The sequence below is a fragment of the Taeniopygia guttata genome, chromosome 17, assembly GCF_048771995.1.
Source record: "Taeniopygia guttata chromosome 17, bTaeGut7.mat, whole genome shotgun sequence".
Lineage (NCBI taxonomy): Eukaryota > Metazoa > Chordata > Aves > Passeriformes > Estrildidae > Taeniopygia > Taeniopygia guttata.
The window spans coordinates 240,907-262,230 of NC_133042.1; the positions used below are offsets into that span (position 1 = coordinate 240,907).

General features: G+C 47.5%; 2 protein-coding genes across 6 annotated transcripts in view; both read right to left on the reverse strand.

Moving 5' to 3' along the window:
• The window catches only part of MAN1B1 (mannosidase alpha class 1B member 1), a 34,955-nt gene extending 28,449 nt beyond the window's left edge, over nucleotides 1-6,506 (reverse strand). Inside the window, exon 1 of one of the 3 annotated variants that reach the window (XM_041719642.2) lies at nucleotides 6,370-6,506. Coding sequence is in view for 1 of the 3 variants with exons in the window: in XM_002190029.6 (XP_002190065.2) it covers nucleotides 308-439 (132 nt within the window). In the remaining 2 variants the exon portion in view is untranslated. Of the gene's footprint in view, nucleotides 1-307; nucleotides 1,130-6,369 lie in introns of those variants that run through there. The other 2 variants (XM_002190029.6, XM_072936653.1) reach the window with 2 other exon arrangements.
• On the reverse strand, nucleotides 2,483-19,765 carry UAP1L1 (UDP-N-acetylglucosamine pyrophosphorylase 1 like 1). Of its 3 annotated transcripts, XM_072936656.1 has the most exons (10): nucleotides 19,399-19,530; nucleotides 17,276-17,414; nucleotides 13,436-13,640; nucleotides 11,312-11,487; nucleotides 10,091-10,263; nucleotides 9,073-9,266; nucleotides 8,100-8,240; nucleotides 6,370-6,555; nucleotides 5,551-5,617; nucleotides 2,483-4,655 (listed from the first exon to the last, which is right to left on the reverse strand). In XM_072936656.1, exons 2-10 carry the CDS (start codon nucleotides 17,352-17,354, stop codon nucleotides 4,569-4,571), a joined length of 1,308 nt encoding a protein of 435 aa, XP_072792757.1. In that variant the 5' UTR covers nucleotides 17,355-17,414; nucleotides 19,399-19,530; the 3' UTR covers nucleotides 2,483-4,568. The 3 variants fall into 3 exon arrangements, with proteins under 3 accessions (XP_072792757.1, XP_002190124.2, XP_072792756.1); XM_002190088.6 differs by lacking the exon at nucleotides 17,276-17,414 and having other exon boundaries at nucleotides 19,399-19,764; XM_072936655.1 differs by lacking the exons at nucleotides 8,100-8,240; nucleotides 17,276-17,414 and having other exon boundaries at nucleotides 19,399-19,765.
• Nucleotides 19,766-21,324: the final 1,559 nt, after the last annotated feature.

Below are 21,324 nucleotides of genomic sequence, written 5' to 3' on the forward strand. Positions count from 1 at the left end.
ATTAAGACATGACGTGGAGACAGCTCAGCCAGACCGCGCCTTACACACCCCTACCCCGCGGAAAGCAGCTCCGCGAGCACTCTGAAAGCAGAGCCCAGAGCGGGGCCGCCCCAGAGCCCAGGGCCTACATCCGTGGCCTCTGCCCGACTCGGAACTGAGGGACGACGCCAGGTCCCCCATGACACTCCAGCTGCACCTAAGCCTAGGGACGTTCCTGACCACCCAACAGCCCTCCCCCATCACCCCGTGCCCCCGCACCCAGCCCGAGGATAACCCAATACCGCACAGCTCCCTGCACGGCCCTCACCCGCCAGCAGGAGCGCCGCCGCCAGGCCTTGCTGTTGTTGTAGCCACCGACCCCGACCGCCTCCTCCGGGCCGAGAGTGACCGAGATGAAGTCCCGGCGCGGCGATCCCGCGGCTGCGGCACCCGAGTACATGGCGGCGCCTCAGGGGCCGCCTGCCGCCATGGCTCCGCGGGACGGAGCGGCTACTTCCGCCAACCGCTTCCGGTGCCGCTCTGGCGCCGGCGCGGCCGCGCTCGGTGGCACCGGGCGAGGCGGGGCCGGGCGCGTCCGGCGGCGCCGCGGAGACAGCGGCCCTGAGGAAGCCCCGTCGGGACGGGCCTTTTCCGCGGGCGGGCAGGAGAAGGTCTCAGCCCGCACTGCCCACCCGCCGAGCCGCCCCGGGGCCGTAGCCCTCGGCGTGGGTACGGCCCAAGGCCCCCACCTACTTCATGGATTCCGGCTTCAGGCCTGGGCGGGGGTCCTCAGGGCTGCTTTGATTTTGCCCTTGCCTCTCGCTGTCCCGGCGCACCTCGCCGACCTGTGCCCTGCCCAGCGAGGACAGCAGCTGCCGGGGTGGGCAGTGAGGCAAAGGAGAGGCTGGGAATCATCGCTGTTCTTTGGTGTCGTGAGACTACAACATAGGGACCAGTCACAGAGTCATTGGCATGGAAGAAATGTAAATGAAGACGCGCATGTGGCAGATAATAAGGAAAATCAGCTCAGTAAATGACTTGCAAGTCCCCATGGAGCTGGAAGTAGGCCGCTGTAGTGAGGTGCAGCCCCGGCACTGTACCCGGACCTGTGGAGGAGGTACGGCCACTGCGGCTCCTCCCGCACACCTGCAGAGCGAGCACGGCCAAACCCCGAAGTGCTGCTGCCTCCGAGAGCACAGGAAGTGCTGTCTGATGGCATTATCACCTGCTACCGGAAAACCGAGACACAACAGTTTTCCAGCAGGCGGTGCTGGAACACGGGCCTGAGAGCAGACAACTGGAATCTGTGAGAGGATGTATGTGAGTGGGTGAAACCAGTTGTGTCAATAGACCCTTCCATAAGACCTGGCACTGAATTTTGGTGTGCAGTAGGAAGCACTCATCCCACACAATTCCTTTCTTCAGTTGCTCCTCCACAGCCTCCCAGCCCTGTGTCACTCCCTCTGCAATTAAAGATTTCCCTGTGGAGAAGGAGGGACAGTCAGCTGGAGTAGGGAAGAGTATTGTTTAGTGATGTACACATTCAGAGCCATAGCATAGCAAATAACTTCTAGCACAGGTTCATAGTCCAGTTGGAAGAAGGCAGCATTGAAGCAGCTGCTTTAAGACTGCTGCTTTAAGTGCTGGCAGTGAATTCACCTCCACTATGCCTAAGTGGCAGGTTAGCATCCATCATTTGAGCCTTTACATTTGGAATCCACCTCACAGTAGATTTCAAGATAAAACTGAAAATTTGGTGTTTTCTGAACATTTAATGATTAAGACAACTAATGAATCAAAAATCCTAGTAGATACAAAGAGCACATAAATGAGCAGAAGAACAATTTAAGATGCCTAAAGCATGCATTCATTTTTAGTACTATTTTCCTACCACAGGAAAATCCCCAGCAGCCTTCACACATGGGTGTCAAGAGAGAAATGGGGAAAGAGGTAAGAAAGGAACATTTGCTTCTGACATATGCTGGGTTCAGCCCTAAACCCCCAAATGAGGGCAGTCTGCCATTTGTAAGGTATTTCTGCCTTTCCCTACTGATTGTGCTATAAATACAGCAGTGTTTAAGAAGTGCCTCTCAATGTAAAGTAAAAGTTGCATTGCAGCAAGTGCTCATTACCTACACACCAGCTGTGAGACTGACTCAGAACCATATTACTCAAATCAACTTGAAATAAGACAACCACCACCTGCAGTTAAACCCCCTTCCCTCAATAAACTAAGCTGAAAAGCTTGGGAAAATATACAGGATTGGAGACAAAAACATACTCTGTTTTCTGAAGAAAAAAGAGATCCCACAATGTCAACTCCCTTCAGGAATCACCCTCTGCTCAGTTCCATAGGCCCCTGTAATCTGAAGAGTGGGCACTGCAGTGTCCAGATGCACCACCAGTGACACCTTCCTGCATCTGTAGTGACAATATTCACAGGGACAGAGACAAGAAGTATGTTTTTTCTCACATACAAGAAACACAGACAAACACATAGAAATCACAGTAACATCTTTATTGATAAAAATACTTAGATGTCCAGAAGTTTCTGGAGTACTACAGATCTTCCCTTTGTTTCAGGTACTTTTTTTTCATTTTATAATGCATACAAAGACTGTTACATCCAGGACAGATTTTTTTTTTTAAAGTTCTCTCAAAATTGTTTCTTATGTTCCAGTTTAAAATGTGAGGAGTCATAGAAAATAAAAAACCCAAGAGACAAGGCATTTAGCATTCTAATTTAACTTCTTGAAAACTATGTCAGCAGCTCTGTTCTGTGTGCATTGAAACTGAAGTTTCAAAAGAGAAAGAACTTTAGAAAAAGCAAAAGAAATATTTCCTTATAGCACAGCACAATATAAAAGAAGCATGTGCTTGAACTGCTGAGCAATACTCACAAATTTACAACACAATTTGTTCCCAGATATAAAACTTGACTGACAGGAATGCAATGTGTCACAGAAACACTACAAAAAGACTACAGAATTGGGTGACAAGAACAAATGCCTAATTTATACTAAAAATGTGAATTAGTGGCTGCACATGCCAACTGAGGTAGTCAGAACCAGGCATTAACTGGTCTGCATGTGTGAAAGGATCATTACTCAAGTTCATGCAGAAACACTTTACAACCAAAAACTCTGATACTGACATTTAGATACTTTCTTTGGAAAACTTGAGCATACTTACAAACTGTATTTACTCTCAAAGTAATTTTTATATTTCCCCATTCCTTTCTCTATGATTCTGAATAGAGCTTCACATCAGAAATTACAGAAAGCCATGGAAGAACTTAATTATGCTTAATGAAATAACAAGCAATAGAAGCATGAAATAACGTTTCAGATGAAATGTCTTTCTCGCTACCTTCCCAAACACTACCTTTAGGGAAAGAGTATGGAATATTTCTGATGCAAAGGCCAGCCACCAGAGCCAGCCATCCTCACCAAGGCTGAAACGAGTTGGGTATGATCAGCGCAGGTTCTGCATCAGATGGGCATGAGCTTTCTGGGGCAGTGTCCAAAAACTGAACACGAAGAATCACTGGTGGGTCAAGGGTCAGAGCTACCCTGAGACCCCGTGGCCAGGGCTGAGTTCAAATGCTACATGGGTTCTGACAATTAGCATCCTTCATTAGCTGACACTTATCGTTACATTGTGGTTAGTAACATAGCTAAAAGAAAGGCATCTATGGAATTGCTTCTTAAGTAAAAGAGTGCTGGAACATCATCTGGGGAAAAACTGTAGAAGTGGAGGCTGGTGTTTTATTGTGTACCCTGTTGATGCTGAGAGTCTTTTTTTGTTTGTTTGTTTTAGTTAGGCATTAAATTCTACTACTGGGATTTGTTTCTCTTATTACTTTCAGGTACCGTAAGAGAGCCTTATTGAGGGTTATGGTTATATATTAAACAGGAAGTGAAAAGGAAAACTGTTAGAGTCAGGAAGGGCAGAGGATTGTGAAAATATTCTTTTTTTTTTTTTTAATTAAAAAAATACAAGTCACTACAAATGTAAGGAGCAATCAGTCTAGTGATGGCATCAGTGAGCCCACATACAAAACTAGTCTGTTCTACTTTGGACTCCAAGCCTCAAGCAATGGAGGCACAGCAACATTCCTACATACAGCAGACTCTGTATGATCTGCTTAGAGGATGCAATTGCTGAATTGGATCTTCTAATCAGCACATGATTAGGGAAAAAATTGACTGCTGGAGAGAAACCTCAGCATCCAAAGTCCCTCCATACTTTTCAGGATGGGACCTCAATCTGACTGTAATTGTGCACGTGATTTAGAAACAAAACCAAACCAAAAAAACAACCACACCAACACAACAAGACACCTAAAAAGGCACTAAAGAAATTGAATCTTCTTGAAAGCAAAGCTGATTTATCAGGTCTTGACTGGCTCTTTTCCATATTCATATGCAACAGTAAGAATTGTAGGATCTGTTTAGCACCCAGAAAGTGTCAATCCATAAAAACAATTTTTTTTTATAATGCACTTCATAGCTGACATTTTAGTACTGTCAGTTCTTATACCAGACTGACAAACATGGATCTGATTTGAGAAGGAAAGGCTTCCCACTTCAAGAATTTTCCAGCATTTCCAGTTTGTTTTCATCGAGTACAAAGGGAGAAGGGAATTCTTTGTTCTTCATGTACACCTCCAGACCCTGAGAACATGTGAGAACAGTATTGTTAGGCTGTAAATGCACTATTTTAAGTCCTCAAGTGACTGACAAAGGTCAGGGACAAGGCAAAAATAACAGTTTCCCTAGTGACAGAAAGTGTTTCTGGGGTTCAAGAAGCAGAGGCGCTAAGGAAACCTGATGTCAGAAAGCTTCTTGGGAGGGCAGCATGGGAAGGTGTATCCTTAACTGACAGTAGAATAACCCTGGCAAAGAAAAGTCAAATTGCCTTATTTTCATTTTGTTCTGACAACCTATTGATTGCAATGAATTCACCACCTGCACGTGTTGAGGAATACACCTAATGCAGGTAGGTGTAACCTACCTGCTTGCAAGTTAACACATGTGGAAACCTAGCAAACAGTGCCCACACATTCTCCTGCAATCTACTATTTCTCACCCTGTCCATTCAATCGGGAAGCTCCTATTCTCATTATTAAATGGAAGCAGGTTTGTCAGGATCAATTATTTTCAGAGGGACAAAATTGAGAAATGGCTTCCCTAAAGCCAGCACACATTATTTCTCAGTTAGGATTCACTTACTGTGGGATATGAGCACAAATAAGTACACAACCCATGGATCTTCTAATTTGAATATTCTGCACTTCTCATTAAGGTCTCAAAGTGCTCGCAAATCTTACTGAAACTGCAGCCTTGTTGGAAATCTTATTTTATAGATGGCTAAAATTGAGAGTGAACAAAGTACTGAAGAGTAAATCATAATGAAACCACATTATGATAACACAGAGCCCAAGTCCCTGTTTCCTTGATCTTACCATTTCTCAGCAAGCCCAGGCTAAAGAAACTACCTGTGTTTGGAAGGAAGTCAGATGCATACCTGCACACTCTTAAAAATGCCTCCATAGATAGTTATTCTCACCTCTCCAAAATAAGACACTAATGGAGAAATCTCACAAACAGCCGGAGGATCTTCAGTTCCTGAGACACTAAAGAAGAGAATGCAGGATTAACTTCCTGCGATAGTTAAAAAATAGTGCATCTTCTTCAAAGGATTATCCAGAATAGGATATCCAGAAGGATAAGACATTTGTTAAAGTCATGTGCACCAGACATTATGTGAAAACAAAGTGTGAAAATAAAAAGGAATTAACAGGTCCCAAATGTTACTCAGCAAAACCAAACCACCCCTTTTATAGAGATGCTTTTCAAGTCAAATGAACAACTTGTGGGTCTATTGAACTGTGAGTTGATGAAGTAACGGCCCCATGGAATAAAAGCAGCATTCCATTACACACGATGCAGGAAGGTATCCGAACTGGTAATCACTCTAACAACCAATCCTTAAGACTACCTGAGAATCCTGTTAGGGACACAGAAAAGCTGTCAGGGCCTACAAATTAAAATTCCTTGCATTGCTAACTCCAGAGTGATGGAAAAGGCTGCCCCTGTCTAACAAGGTGCTACAGGAAGGGCCAACTCATTACTCCAAGAGTAGGGAGGGATCTGCCAGAGAGAATACCCAGAGCCTCAAGCGCTACCCACAGTCATAAGAGGAGCAGGAAGTGTAATAGACATCAACCTGCATAACCAGAGAGGACCAGCTGAACAAAAATCACGCTGAGCCACTGTGTGAGTACACTAATGCCCAGTTTTGGAGAGCCCAGCATGTGCCATTGGCCAGCTGGCATGGCTGAGCACTTCGACAAGAGAAGTTGCAGAGAAGGTCACAGATTTATACCTGAGTTTTTCTGGTATCCTGCAACCATTTTCATCCACAAATCTGGCTCCAGCCTTGAGAGCCCAGCGGTAATGCTGGGCCAGGAGGGCTTGCCGAGCAGTGGTAGGAGTATCTTTGTCAGCTGTGTCTGCATTTTTTAGTGGCGAGAATTCCTCTTCTCTCAGAACTTCAAATGCTACAAAATTCCTACCAGCAAAGGGAAGAAAACAATGATCATGAAAACCAGAGCTAGTCATCAGCCCCACTAATGCAACAACAACATTCATGGGGAAAGGCTCATATATATTTTTGGGAGAAGCACTGTATGCAGCCTGAGGCAGTCAAGTCAAGGGAAGCCCACTGCCCTTCTGAAGAGCCAAAAAGTACCAGGGCTGTAGAATGGAAAAACACAAGAAGCTTTATCTCTTTGGGAGCTTAACAGCAGCCTCCCAACCTACCAGAGCAGTGCTCAGGGGAGAGAAAACGCAACAGTTCAGCAGAGATGCCATAGAAACATCTTTAGGCAGTGGTAGGTTCTTGGACAAGACAGCTCAGAGCACAGCAGGACAGAGAGCACAGCACTGTCCAGAGTTTGGGCACAACATGAGCAGTGCACTCACTGCAGAGCACCTCACCATGGCCCAAAAAATGCCCCCTGCTTAGGAGTCTGTAAAGACCAACTAAGGACACCAGCTCCCAGGGACAAACAAGCAACAAGGGAGGCCTCACAGGTGATTGTGAAGTACAGCTGTTTACCAGAAATGGGAATGCAAATTAAAAAGCCCCACAGCAACATATGTGCATTTCTGCACTTCATGCATGAAGCACAGCTGCCAAGGTGGTTTTGAGCTGTTAAAAAAACCACAAGGAACCACTGCTTGCAAATGAGTTCTGTCACAGCTCAGAACTCAGCAGCGTTCCCATCACCCTTGGATTTTGGTTTTGTCTTTAGTTTCATACTACTTTATTTAACACATGTCAGGAAACAGAGACTGGTTCAAACCTCGAGCTCTCTGTTCTAAAGGAAATAATATAAAAACAGAAATAGTATGCCCAAACAAAGATAATTCAGTTTGCCTGAGGTCTCTCTTTGGTATTTATTAAAGCCTAAAACAGAATCTTCACTGCTGAATTTGAGACTTTGGAAGAATAGATTTTATAACAACACTTATGCTTAATTGCTAAAATCCTATATTCCCTATACACAAGTACCCCTGACTATGTATGTCATATCACTCCCATGTCGCAGAATTTGGAAAGCAACCATAGTTCCACCTGGCCCCACGGTGCTTAAGTGAACAGTTTTCTGAGCACAAAGCATAGAAGCTGAGCCCTGGCTTAACAGCACCCAAAAACGTAATCAGAGCTGCAGTTGTCATGGAAGCCACAATGCTGAAAGACCCAATTTTTGCAAGTCTGAATAATCCAATATGGGCTTCATTGGCTTTGGAAATTGGAAATTTTTAATTTCCTTTTATTTTTCCCAGGCTGGCAGAGGCCAGGCCAGCCAACACATCCTCAGGAGGATGACCAGTCTGGGAGTAGGGTTGGCGCAAGCACTGAGTGCCTTGTGGCCTCCCCTTAGAGCCTGCAGCATTACAGTTGGATTGGAGATGGGTGTAGATCCAACAACCTTCCTAACAAGGCACCCACAAACCATGTTCTCCCTGGGATGGCTTTTTTCAACCTACAGTCATTCAAACAAACACTGAGAAGGGGAGGAGAAAAGTAAAATTATGTCTGTCACTAACTTAGAGAACTGGAACACATCAAACACAAACTTCTCCAGCTTTATCCCATTTGGTTTTAGTGGTTTTACCAGATTTCCCTCCTTGTCAATGTAAGGCACTTTCTTTATGGCTACATGATGCTTCAACTCTGACTCCCATTTCCTGCAAAAGGAGAAGAAACCAACCATTTTATTTAGTTCAAGCCCACTTAGAAAAAAAGCAGTACACTTCAGGGAAGCAGATGGCTCATTACTCCTCTGGGTCAACTCTCAACTGTTTGTGGGCGTTGCTCCCTCCCAAGAGATCCAAGTCACATCTAGGAAACACTTCCCCAAGAAGAGCAGCCTGGCCATGGACTCTCTCTGTACCACTGGGATATGACAGTCAGAGGAGAGGGAAAAGTTTGCATCAAGCTGAAATTGCAGTCAGAGGTACAAAAAAAAAGAGGCAACCCAAATTGTTACCTGACTGGGGTGAAAACAGAGCAGAGCAGATCCTTCACCCAAGGGTGGTTCAAGCTCTTCTTCAGGAAGGTTGTACAGCTGCTCACTGAATGCCCAGCATCACATCCCCATTCCCCAACACCAAGGCACAGAGTCCACCCGCAACTTCACCCTCTCCCACAAACTGTGCCCAAAGCATTGGCATGGCTGACATTCCCACTATAATTCCATAATATGAGGCTGCATCACTGACCACACTGCAGCCTGCACAGCTGCTCACCCTTGAAGGCCAAGGAAGATGGCACATTGGTATATCTCAATTGATTTAGTTACAGTGAACCTGGGAACCTCTTCCTTGGGTACGGCCTGAAGAGTATGCTGGGGCTGTCAGAAAGGGGACTCAGGTGTTTGGAACTCTTTGGAAGAGAGAGGAGATGAAAGGCAACACAGAGGATAACCATAACTAAAATTCCAGAGTGCGAAAGAGGAACACCCACTCTTGGAGGTATTTCTGGGCTGCACAGCTACCTAGAAGGTCTGCTGGGACTTACTGGCCCACTATTTCCAGGAACTCAACAGTGAAGAAGTGGTTACAGATGTTGCCAGCACTAAACATCAGTCCCCCCTCAGGGCGCTGCTGCTGTGCAGTCTCTGGGCTGATCTCACTGTACTCCACCACCTGGTACACTCCATCCACACAGCACACCACCCCAACAGGTTCCGTCGGGTAGGCCTTCTCCACTACCTGTAGCCACAGAACACAGATTTATGACAAAGAGGAAGAAAATCCCAGGACTATTCCAGCTCCCAAGTACAAACAATCCCACAGGACTGTTGCCTGCTGATCCTCCAGCACCTCAGGGCTGTGTAAGGGGCACAGAGCAGTCCGGAGGCACATTTTGCCCAACAATTCAACATAAACCCCAGTACTCAACCACTTAATCTGACAGTCTCTCAGAAGACAGTTAAAAGCAATCTGCATAGTGGGGGGCACTTTTCTTACCAAGGACTAGGATCTGGTATTAAAAGAAATCTTTTTGCAACTAATAGCCTTCAACTCCCCATTTGCCTGAACAGAGCTAATGACTCAGGTAACAAAAATTTCTCTTCAGGCACATGCTGCTTTAGGTTAACAAAATCCAGGCTGTAAAGGCTTTCCCCATCTTCCGCAGCAGAGTGTAAGAAATGCCCCCATTAGACTTAAAGCTGCATTTATAAAACACAACTCAGTCCAATATGGCTTCTAGACAGCCCAAGTGCCTTTGTAGAAAGGGCTGGGCATAGGTGCAAAGCAATTCCAGTGTGCAGTTTCATGTGCAGCTATACTCCCTGCTCTAATTGAAATTTATTTTCCACAGTACTCTGGGAAGAACAGAAGACGCCCACAAGTAGGAATCTGAAATGCTGTGCAGGCAGCAAGGAACTCTAAACCTGCTCAGAGTGAACTGCTGATGGGCAAAGGGTTGAATTCCACGGGTCATGTAAGAATTCCCTGCAACCAGCAGCTTCCAAGTGTCATCAGACCCAAACTCCCTGTGGGAAAACAGCCAAGTGCTAGCACTGCTTCACCTTTGCACCGCAGTCTGCCCCTTTGGAAATACAGAAACCTATGAAGACTGGATCTGCCATTTTCACGAGGATATTGTCCACACAATATACATGGACATACTGGATTCCACGCTGCTTCATATCATCCAAGATCTTATTATCCATCAAAGCACGGTATAAGCCACCATTTCCATCTAAAATGCAAGAAAAAAGAGAAAGTCTTCGCTCATTTGTGACTTTGGGGTGGGTTTTTTCTAACTAACAGAGTAAAAGCAGAAAGTACTGAACAAGCTTTCTTGAATGGAAGAATGCTTTCTAGCCAAGAGCCAGTGGTACCAGGTTTTATTTCCAGTTCTGCCATACAGTTCAGGGGAGCATGTTCTTCTTTTCACCCCAGTTCTCTCACTTGAAGAGTGGGACCATGGGGACCAACCTCACTGAGCAGCATTATGAGACTTTATGAAGGTTAAAGATCCTCAGAGGGAGAATACTAAAGGGCAAATGTATGCAGAGGGTGGGAAAAGTCTTTTACACTTCTCCTCCAGTACGGGGCAAAAGCATATTCATTCTCTTTCTTGGAGAAAGACCAAAATAAATCTTATTCTCTGTTTATCTTCCCCCCCACCTCCAACTTCTCAATGCATTTTCAATGGCTTGAACTGCAGCTGTATAAAGATCACTTGCATGTTTTATCACAGATCACCCATTTACAGTTCCTCCTGGGATGCCCCTGTCAGCTCGGGAGAACCATTCTGCAGCTGCAACACAGTCCCAACTGGGCTGCCCTCACCAAGTCTCTTGGCCATGTCTAGGTTAAAAAAGCATTACAAGGTGAGACATTGCTGTAATTTTGAAAAGAGTTCATCCTCTTGCTGCTTTTTTACCCATTTCCAGCTATCAGTCTTGAGCTCCTGACCTTCACCACAGAAGGCAGCGCTCCAGAGACCTCATAGAGAGCTCTGCTAATGCACCTTTCTCCTACCCTGACACCACAGCACTCCTAATCCTGCCAATACTCCCACACTTGGATAAAAAACATGTGCTGTGGTCAAATGTCCAGTCAGAACTAAACAGATGTATGCTCCTGATTACCAGCCTGAAACATTAGAGGATCTTTCCATATTAACTGGAAGCATTAACCCTGACCCCCAAAGCCTGCTCTGTGTGCCTAGGCAGGCCGATGGCCTATAGCAACTGCCAACACATATGACAGTACTGCATGGAAGAGCAAACAGCAGGTACCTGGAGCCATGGCAATTTTCCCCTTCTCCTCCAAGATGGCCTTCCCATCAAAGGTGACAGCAGGCAGCATTCTCTGTTCAAACATGACAACGTTGCATCTATCCAAGTTGAAGTAGTTGTGTTGTACAAAGAACTCTTCTGTTGGCCCCAGTGTGAACTCACTTGTCATGATGTACCTGGGCAGGAATGGGGGCTTGGCAATGAGAAAGAACAGCACAAGCGAAAGGCAAAACTACAAACTGAACATAAAAGAGAGGAATCCCAGGAGTGTGAAATGAGAAACACAACAGCATCCTGTGGTGAGCAACTGCACATGAGAGCTCCCCTCCAGAGCTCATCCTGCGGTAAGGCTGTATCGGGTGCTATGACCATATCAGGGCATGATCCTACTCTGGCCTAGCTCCAGCCAGGACAGAAGAGCCTTGCCCTAAATGTGAACAACATCTGGATATCTGGATGAGCTGGAATATAAGACAAAGGGCAGAAAACAGCCTCATTCACTTTAAATTCAAACTGATGTTAAATGTCTATAGAAACCCTGACCAATTCACCCTGTCAGCACCTCTTCAGTGCCAAGGCAAACAGCAGTCTTTCCATATGTTGGCTGCATGTTTGTTTTTGTCATAAGTTTTCCTATTTCCTCATTTCCTTTCAGCTCCACATTGCTTCTATCTCTTCCTTCACTACTGTCTAAAAGCCACCTGAATCATCTACCTGTCAAACTCGTCAACAACTATCAACATAGGAGTACAGGGTCCTCTTTCAGAATGAGGAAACAACACAGAAGAGCCTGGACCTCAATTGCCCATCCCCAATTTACATGTCTGTAGCACACCATAGTCTAGGCCCAGGTATACTGGAGCAACAGAATGTTTCAACTGCCTCCCTTCCCCTGGGAGGGGAACTGGAAACAAATGTGGCATCTTGCAAATAATCCATCCTTGAGGGTGTTGAGGCAGGACGGGAATGAAGAGACTCTGAGTCAGAAGGTGAGAGAATAGAACTCTGATTTATTTTAAAATGCATTGCTCTTTATACAGAGCTTTGTGTAGACCAACTCTATTGATCCTGAAGTGAAAACACTCACACCATTGGTGCACAGTGCATGATGCACAGTGGTAGAAATTAACTATAAACAATGTGAACAACAAGAGAGATAAAGAATTTATTTACATTCTTTCTCAGAACTTTCTTAGGCTTCTGCCTGGTTAGAAATTTTCTGTTTTCTCTTTGATTGAATCTGAGACTTACACGTCCTAGCTTCCAGCAGCACCAGGGATGATGCATTTGCAATTCAGGTCCTGTATACAAGGCTTCAGGAAGAAGCACAATATGGACTCAAGTTCCATGAGGAAACAATGTAAGAATCAACTTTGACCTCCAATTTGTAAAACAACGTGACACCCTGAAGACCGCAGACATCTGCTCTTTCACTACCACTACCCTGCCTCAGACCAGACACTGATTCCATAAGGGTATTTCTACATAGTCCTCATGGTCTAACAGAGAACATTTAGCAGACAACAGTTCCAGATACATCTGCAGTGCCTTCCTCTCACCCACCACACCCCATACAGAATTCACATTTTGCACTTTGCCCAGAGCTCATCTCTTTTGAAAGCCACAAGCAGCCAGCAGAATCGGCAACTATAAACAGTGACAGCAGGAGGTGGCCTGCACACAAAGCAAGAGGTTTTTTTGCAGAGATTATGGACAAAGGCAGGAAGAAGGGCTTGGAAGGCAAGCTCTACGTTGTCCTCCATGCAGGAACTTGAGAAACCAGAAATGGATTAAATTTCTGGTAAAGCATCTGCAACAATCACTGAAAAGTGCTCTTTACAGTGCTGCCAGTAGCTGCTTGCAAAGCCAGCAAGGTACAGCAGTTAGGATTTTGGTCAGTGATACAAAGGCAGTACTCAATCTCTCAGGTCTGCAGACATGGACCTGCCACCTCCCATTTCCTCTGCACCCTCCTCCAGCCACTGCCATCGCAAATCCTGCCAACAAAAGGCTCCTCTCAACCTGTCTCTGTATAGCACCCAGCTCAGTGCTTCTTGAAGACAACATGTGCAAGACTGGAATGTGAAGAGCCCTGCACAGCAGGCCTGGCTTTAGGTCACTTACCAGGGAATGACACACTTGCAGTGGTGTCTCTTGCCAGCAAGCTGCTCCACTTTGCAAATTCTTTCTGCTTGGATCTGATACAAGTTCTTGCCACTGGGCAACCCCACGTTGTACATGCCCTTGGGATAGCTGACTCCCAGGCGGGTTCCTTGTCCTCCAGCTAGGAGTAGCACTGCCACCTTGTTCTGTGAAATCTGATATAAACCTGTAGGAAAAGAAGCCCAAGGGAATATAAGAATCTCCAAAGCAATCAACAACCCATGTTCTTCTCCTGAGCATTTCTGCAGAGCTCAGGCAACAGCCAGAAGCTGAGAGTTCAATGTTGGCAGCTCAGAGAGAAATATGTCACTGCACACAAAGGAGAAAATTCCTTTCAACTCCTGGATGCAGCAGTTTCTTCACCTAAAGCAAGAACGGGTGCAAAAAACAGGCAATAGCCATGATCTGCAGCTTAGGAGATTCAAATTAGGATACAAACTCTTTACTAGGGAGGTAGTACAGCACTAGAAAAGACATCAGGAGAGAAAGGAATGTCCTCTAAGGTTTTCAAGGTTTACTTTAGTAAAGTTGTGGCTGACCTGGCCTCAGGCTGTTTACAGTTCTGTTCCAAATGGGGGTTGGACTAGAGCCCTCCAGAGGTCCCTTATAATTTCTGTATCCCAAAGAAGCCAAGTCTCATCATCTTGAGTAAAGCAGGATGATTTTTAGAATCTGCCTTAATCAATTATCTGTACCCGTGCTCCAGCTTCAATAGAAGCTGAACACAGCTGGAGTCAGCTGCTAGTAATACAGCCAAGCCTGCAGGAGTACAACTTCCACAATCTATCTGAAACCAGTGTCAATGCTCCTGACAAACCAGGGAAGTCCAGAACCTGGGGAAGAACCAGAGCACATACTAAACACTCAGCTCACTCTCAGACTTTGGTCCCTGCCTTCTCCAAAGTTAGCATCACAATAATTACTGACAACTATGAGAAAGATTTTTCATTAGGGAACACTGAGTTTCTCTGGGAATGCAAGGAACATTAGGCTTGCCATGTCAGAAGCCACAGCTCTGATGCAGGTAGCTATCAGGGCCTTCTGCCATCACACAGCACTGAACTGCGACTGCTCCTGCAGCCAAGGACAGCCTGTAGAGCACCCCAGCCTTCAGGAAACACCTCACATTAACCACAGCTGAGCCTAAAATATTACTGATTTGGACTGGAAAATATGAGGGCCAAAGAAATTGAATTAGAAAAAAACAGGATTGAGTTTATGTTAATCTTTAAATAATTGGCTGTTTAAATGAACAATAGAGCAAAACTACCAACTGCTGTTTTAACACCCTAGACAAATAAACTGACAGAATGGAAAAGTGCTTGTGTCTGTGTCTGATTTATACCATTGTTATGTGTAGTGGATATAACTTGCACCAGTTTTAATATGGTATACGTAATACTGAATATTTGTTGAAGAACACAGGTTGCTATTAGGAGTCCCCCCCAAGCCCTCACCACCCTCATAAGTGAAATGTGGTGTATGGTGGTGTATGTTAAAATCTGATTTACAAGTAAATGGATGTGGCTCGTGTCAGGAGATGGGCCTTATCCCAAAGGCAATATGGGGATGATATGGGGTCGATATTGGGATGATATTGCCGGATTCCGTAACTACATCAGGGGATTCAACAACACGGGATTCATCAACACAGACACTGGATTGTTCCATCCCAACGCCAAGAAAAGAAATTTCATCAATGTGTGAGATTTAAATGGGAAGAAAGGACTGATTGCCCAAACCCTGGCCTCGGGACAGAATTTTCCCTATAAAAACCGCTCCTACCAGGAGAGTGGTGTGTGTGCATAGAGGGAACCTCTGCTGAGGCTGTCTTCTTTGTTGCACACCCAGTACCGACCCCGGGCTCAGCACTGTTCTTTCCTTGTGGCTGGCTAGATAGAATTTGATTGCAAAATAAATATTTTATTTTTCTTTTAAATTTGGCTGGATCAATTTTCATTTAAAACACCATCATTCCTAGGGCTAGGGAAATGTAATTGTCGGTGTCTAAGATCTGAAAGCAAATCTGACTAGGCAGTTTTTTTGTCTGAGACACAATAACAATAGTATTAGTTTTTTAACTATTAAAAATATCTCAGGTGTTCCTGTTCCAGATCAAAAAGCAAGATGCATTCTATTTGCCATCTGTATAGCAGTTGTCTTGTGTTAAGTGGGCAGTTTTTCCTTATCCCTTCCACAATCAGTCCTCCCTCCAGGGAGACATCTGCTGATAATGGGCCATTGAATATCACTGCAAAACTGATAAAAACTGTAACATCCCATTGTAAGATGCTCCACCTAAAAAGAGCACCCAAGCATTCCTACCTGCATACAGTCTTAAGATTCTGGCCCACCAACACAGCTTTTTTTTCTGAGCTGGATTTTCCCAGAGGAACAGCTGCCTCTTCCACTGCCTCTTCAGAGGAAGACAACACCCTTTTCTACAGGATCACTGCTCCGACAGAACCACACCTGACACTCCAGGAGGACTGCAGCCACAATTCCAATTAGACTGCTTCCAACAGGGTGTCAGGTTGTATTCTGACTCTGTCAATGTCATTTTAGTTTACTGCATTGTTTATTTTATCTTTTTATTTTCTTCCCTAATAAAGAACTGTTATCCCTGCTCCCGTATTTTTACCTGAGAACCCCCCTTAATTTCAAATTTATAACAATTCAGAGGGAAGGAGTCTACATTTTCCATTTCAGGGAAGGCTCCTGCCTTCCTTAACAAACACCTGTCTTTTCAAACCTAGACAGTTCCCAAGGCAAGTTTTCAGTTGTCTGGTTCTTATCCATAATTTTTTATCATAGAAAAAGGGGGAGGGGGAAGGAGGAGATATTATTTCAGCTGTTCAGTCTTTGGAGGATGCAATGCAGGTGGCAGCTGTGGACAGCCCAGACACCCACAGACAGAGCACAGAGCATCTCAGCTCAGTGTGATGATGACACCACAGCCACAGGCTGTACCAGCCATGCAGTCTCAGGGAGACTGGACAGCAGGTTGGGATGGCTCATCTGCTCAAAGCCTGCTGAACACACTGCAAATAAAGGCCTTTCAGAGCTGCATTCCCTTAGAAACCCCATAATCCCATAAAGCCTGTGCCCATGACACTGGTTCCACTGGGAAATGCCATGCAGGGATGCTGCCACACCTGCAGGGACACACAGCAGTGCCCGGGTTCAGTGGAACAAAGTCTTTGCTCCTGATTGCCCTGTTCCAGGAAATAAAAGCTTTTCCTTTCCTTTCCTTTCCTTTCCTTTCCTTTCCTTTCCTTTCCTTTCCTTTCCTTTCCTTTCCTTTCCTTTCCTTTCCTTTCCTTTCCTTTCCTTTCCTTTCCTTTCCTTTCCTTTCCTTTCCTTTCCTTTCCTTTCCTTTCCTTTCCTTTCCTTTCCTTTCCTTTCCTTTCCTTTCCTTTCCTTTCCTTTCCTTTCCTTTCCTTCCCTTCCCTTCCCTTCCCTTCCCTTCCCTTCCCTTCCCTTCCCTTCCCTTCCCTTCCCTTCCCATGCTGGGGCCAGTGGCACAAGGCAGACACACCAGCTTCCTCACTTGCCTAGCTGGCTGGGGGACAAGTGACCCAGCCCCATCTGCCTCTAGGGCTCAAAGGGTCCCTTCCTCCTCACTGTGACACCCTCAAATAGCCGTGCCAAGATGGACTTGGGGGTGTGGGTGGATGAGAAGCTCAATATGCCCTGACCAAGTGCACTGGCACCCAGAAAGTCCCTGTGCCCTGGGCTGATACCACAAGGGACAGTAAGTGAGAAGGGGGAATTCTCTGCCCTGCTCAGGTGAGACCCCACCTGCAGGGCTGCCTTCAGCTCTGAGGTTGTCAGGATGAGAAGGACATAGAGTTGCTGGAGTGAGTCCAGAGGAGGCCATGGAGCTACTCCTGGAGCCCCTCTGCTCTGCAGCCAGGCTTGGAGAGCTGGGGGTATTCACCTGGAGATGAGAAAGATTCAGGGAGATCTTAGAGCCCCTTCCAGGGACTAAAGGGGCTCCAGGAGAGCAGGAGAGGCACTGGGGACAAGGGATGGAGGGACAGGACACATGGAATGGCTTCCCACTGCCAGAGGGCAGGGATGGATGGAATATTGGGAAAGAATTGTTCCCTGTGGAGGTGGTGAGGCCTTGGCACAAATTACCCAGAGAAACTGTGGCTGACCCTGGATCCCTGGAAGTGTCCAAGGCCAGGTTGGACAGGGCTTGGAGCAACCTGGAACAGTAGAAGGTGATCCTGTCCATGGCAGGGGGTGGAATGAGATGGTTTTTAAGGTGCCTTCCAACCTAAACCATTCTGGGCTTCTATGATTCACTGTACCAGCTTATGTTCCCCCCATCACCACTCAGCCCCATGAGTGGAGTCTGACACAGCAGAAAAGCTCCTCTGCCCTGATGCTTCTATTTCTGATTCTGCTTGGAAAATTTCACTCCCCTGCCCACACATCCTCAACTCTTTGCTGGCAATGCTGAGCCAAGGCTGTGCGGCCATTTGTCAAAATTTAGGCAAGTATCTCTACAACCCAGGTGGATCTTCCTGGCCTTCTTTTTATAATTAAAATTATTTTTTAACCGTGCTGTTATGTTTTATAAAGAAAGATCCAAGACACATAGGAGCCCTTATAAATAAATAAGAGTGTGCACTTAGACATGTAAGATTAACATGCTGTGGGAAGAGCACATCCAGCCACCATCTCCCCCATTACCCCCAGCTTTCACACACCCACATCCACCAGGTTCCAAAAACCATGGATTATGGACTTTCCTGGGCTTCTCCCAGATCCCATCAGCCTCCTGCCGCACCTGACACAGCATGGATGGGGATCAGCACCTGAAACCGGCTTTTGCACCTGTTGGTGGGCTGGGAGCTCATCCTCCAGGCAGCAACCCAGCTCAGCAGCAATGAAACCCCCCACACTCCCACTCTCCCCAGGGACTCATAGTCATAGAATGGTTTGGGTTGCAAGAGACCTTAAAGACCATCTCATTCCACCCTCTGCCACATGCAGGAACACCTTCCACTACCCCAGGTTGCTCCAAGCCCTGTCCAACCTAGCCCTGAACACTTCCAGGGATAGGGCTGTCACAGCTTCTCTGGGCAACCTGTGCCAAGGCCTCACCACTCTCACAGAGAACAATTTCTTCCTAATATCTAATCTAATCCTGCCCACTGTCAGTGTGAAGCCATTTCCCCCTGCTCCATCACTCCAAGTCCTTGTCCAAAGTTCCTCTCAAGCTCTCTTGAAGCCCCTTTAAATCCTTTCATATTACATTTTTCCATGACAGATACTGTAAATCATTTTGGCAGAATACCCCTATGCCCTCTAAACAGTATAGTGTCATGTCTACTTGCAGGGGTGGTGACTCCACAACTACCCTGGGCAGCCTGACCGCCCTTTCAGTGAAGAAATTTTCCTCAATATTCAACCTGAGTCTCCTCTGACACAAGTTGAGGCTCTTTCTTTTTATCCCGTCGCTTGTTCTGCGGGAGGAGAGACTGAGCCCCAGCTGGCTATCACTGTTTGTCACGGAGTTGTAGAGATCTTCTGATCCGGCCAGGCACGGCCGCGGGGCCTCGGCCGCTGCATTTCATAACGCAGCGTGAAAACTCGCGTGTCTCGACCAAAGTTCCCCGGGCCGAGGACACCGGCTGCCAGCACTAAGGGCCGGGGCGCAGTCGTGACCCTGCTCTCTTCCTCCTTGCCCGACCCGCCGTCCCTGCGGCTCCCGCCCGCGGTGCCGCGGGTGGACTGCTCAGCGCTCCGCCGTGCAACCGCAAGAGGCGGCTTCTGCCCCGCGGTCCCGCCGGGGGCCGTCCCTATCCCGCACCGCCTGGGCTCGGCGGAACGCGGCTGCCCCCGAACCCCCGCGCCGGACCCCGGCAGCCGCGGCACGGAAGGGACAGGCGGCCTCGCGCCCCGCTCACCTTCCGCCTCCCAGCGCTGTAGCGCGGCGGGGCCGCTGCGGCGGGCGCTGCCCAGCAGCTCGGGGGGCAGCGGCTCCATCCGTCCGTCCAGGCGCTCGTGCGGGCCGCGCTGGCGGGCCCCGGCCGCCGCCGCTAGCCGGCAGTGCTCGCCCAGCCCCGGCGGCAGTGCCGCCAGCAGCGCTCCGCGCTGTGCCGTGTTCAGCTCGGCCCAGAACCGCAGCAGATGGCCCTGTCCGCACCGCTCCAGCCGCGCTCGCACCTCCTCGGGAGGGTCCATGGCATGGGGAGCCCGCTCTGAGCAGCGCGGGACGCGGCGGGATGGGGCGGGGCAGCCCCGGGCTGGGCGGAGCCAGAGGTGCCCTCCCGCCGCCCGGAACCCCTCCCGCCGCTCGCGGTCACGCGCTGCCGGGGCTGCGGCGCCTTCTCGCTCTGAGGGCTCGGCGGGGGCTGCTCGCCTCGCCCCGCTCCGGCCCCCGCAGGAACTGCGTCCAGCGCAGCGCTTCCCCCATGGAATCACAGAATACTCTTGAGTTGGAAGGACCTTCAAGGATCATCGAGACCAACTCCTGACCCCGTACAGCAGCATCCCCAAGGTCACACCATGTGCCTGGAGGTGTTGTCCAGACACTGCTTGAGCTGTGTCAGGCTTGGTGCTGTGACCAATTCCCTTGGGAGCCTGTTCCAGTGCACAACTACCATCTGGGGAAGAACCTTTTTCCAATATCCAAGCTGAACATCCCCTGACACAACTTCAGGCCATTCCCTCAGGTCCTGCCCCTGGCCACCATAGAGAAGCCATCAGTGTCTGTCCCTTCTCTTCCCCTCAGGATGAGGTTGTAGACTGTCAAGTCTGACCCTCAGTCTGCTTTTCTGCAGGCTGCACAGACCAAGTCTCAGCCACTTCTTATACACCTTCCCCTCGAGGCCCTTCACCATCTTTGTTGCCCTCCTTTGGACGCTCTCTAATGGCCTAGTGTCTTTCTTATTTTGTAGTGCCCAAAACTGCTATCAGGGTTCGAGGTGAGGCCACCCCAGCCCAGAGCAGAGTGGGACACTCCCCTCCCTTGACCAGCCCGTGATGCTGGGCCTGATGCCCCCAAGACTCAAATGTCCCTCCTGGCTCCAGGGCACTGCTGACTCACATTCAACTTTCTTTCAGCCAGGATCCCCAAGTCCCCTCCTGTGACGCCACTCTCTAGCATCTCATTCCCCAGTCTGTATTATATAGCATTGCCCCATCCGAAGTGCAGAATCTGGCATTTTCCCTTGCTGAACTTCATATGGTTGGTAATTGCCAAGCTCTCTAAATTGTCCAGGTTTCCCTGCAGAGCCTCCCTTCGATAAAGTCAACAGCTCCTCCCAGTTTTTTATCATCTACAAAGTTGCTCAGTTTCCCTTCCAGTCCTGCGTCCAAGTCATTAACAAAGATGTTGAAGAGCACAGGGCCAATGATGGAGCCCTGCAGGACTCCACTAATGACTGGTGCTAACCTAATGTCACCCCAGCCACTATCACCCTTTGTGGCCAGCCCATGAGCCAGTTGCCCATCCATCACATGGCATGTTTACCCAGCTGAATGCTGGACATTTTATCTGGAAGGATACTATGAGAGACAGCATCAAAAACTTTACTGAAATCCAAAAAGATTACATCTATCGCTGGCTGGAGGACTATGTACAAATCATAAACGGGATGGGACTGCTGAGGAATGCGTCTCGAGCTGTTTATTTTCTAGTATTAGTCTCATTACATGGTTATGACGATGGGAGGATTCCAGCAGCTCACATCCCAGGCAGCAGACAAAGAACTTAATGTTACAACTTACTTTAAAAGCTTTTTGACCAGTCACACAAAGCAAAAGCATATTGACAGTAGTTCTGTCTAACCACTATAAGCACAAGTACCTTTGGTTAAAACAATGCTCGC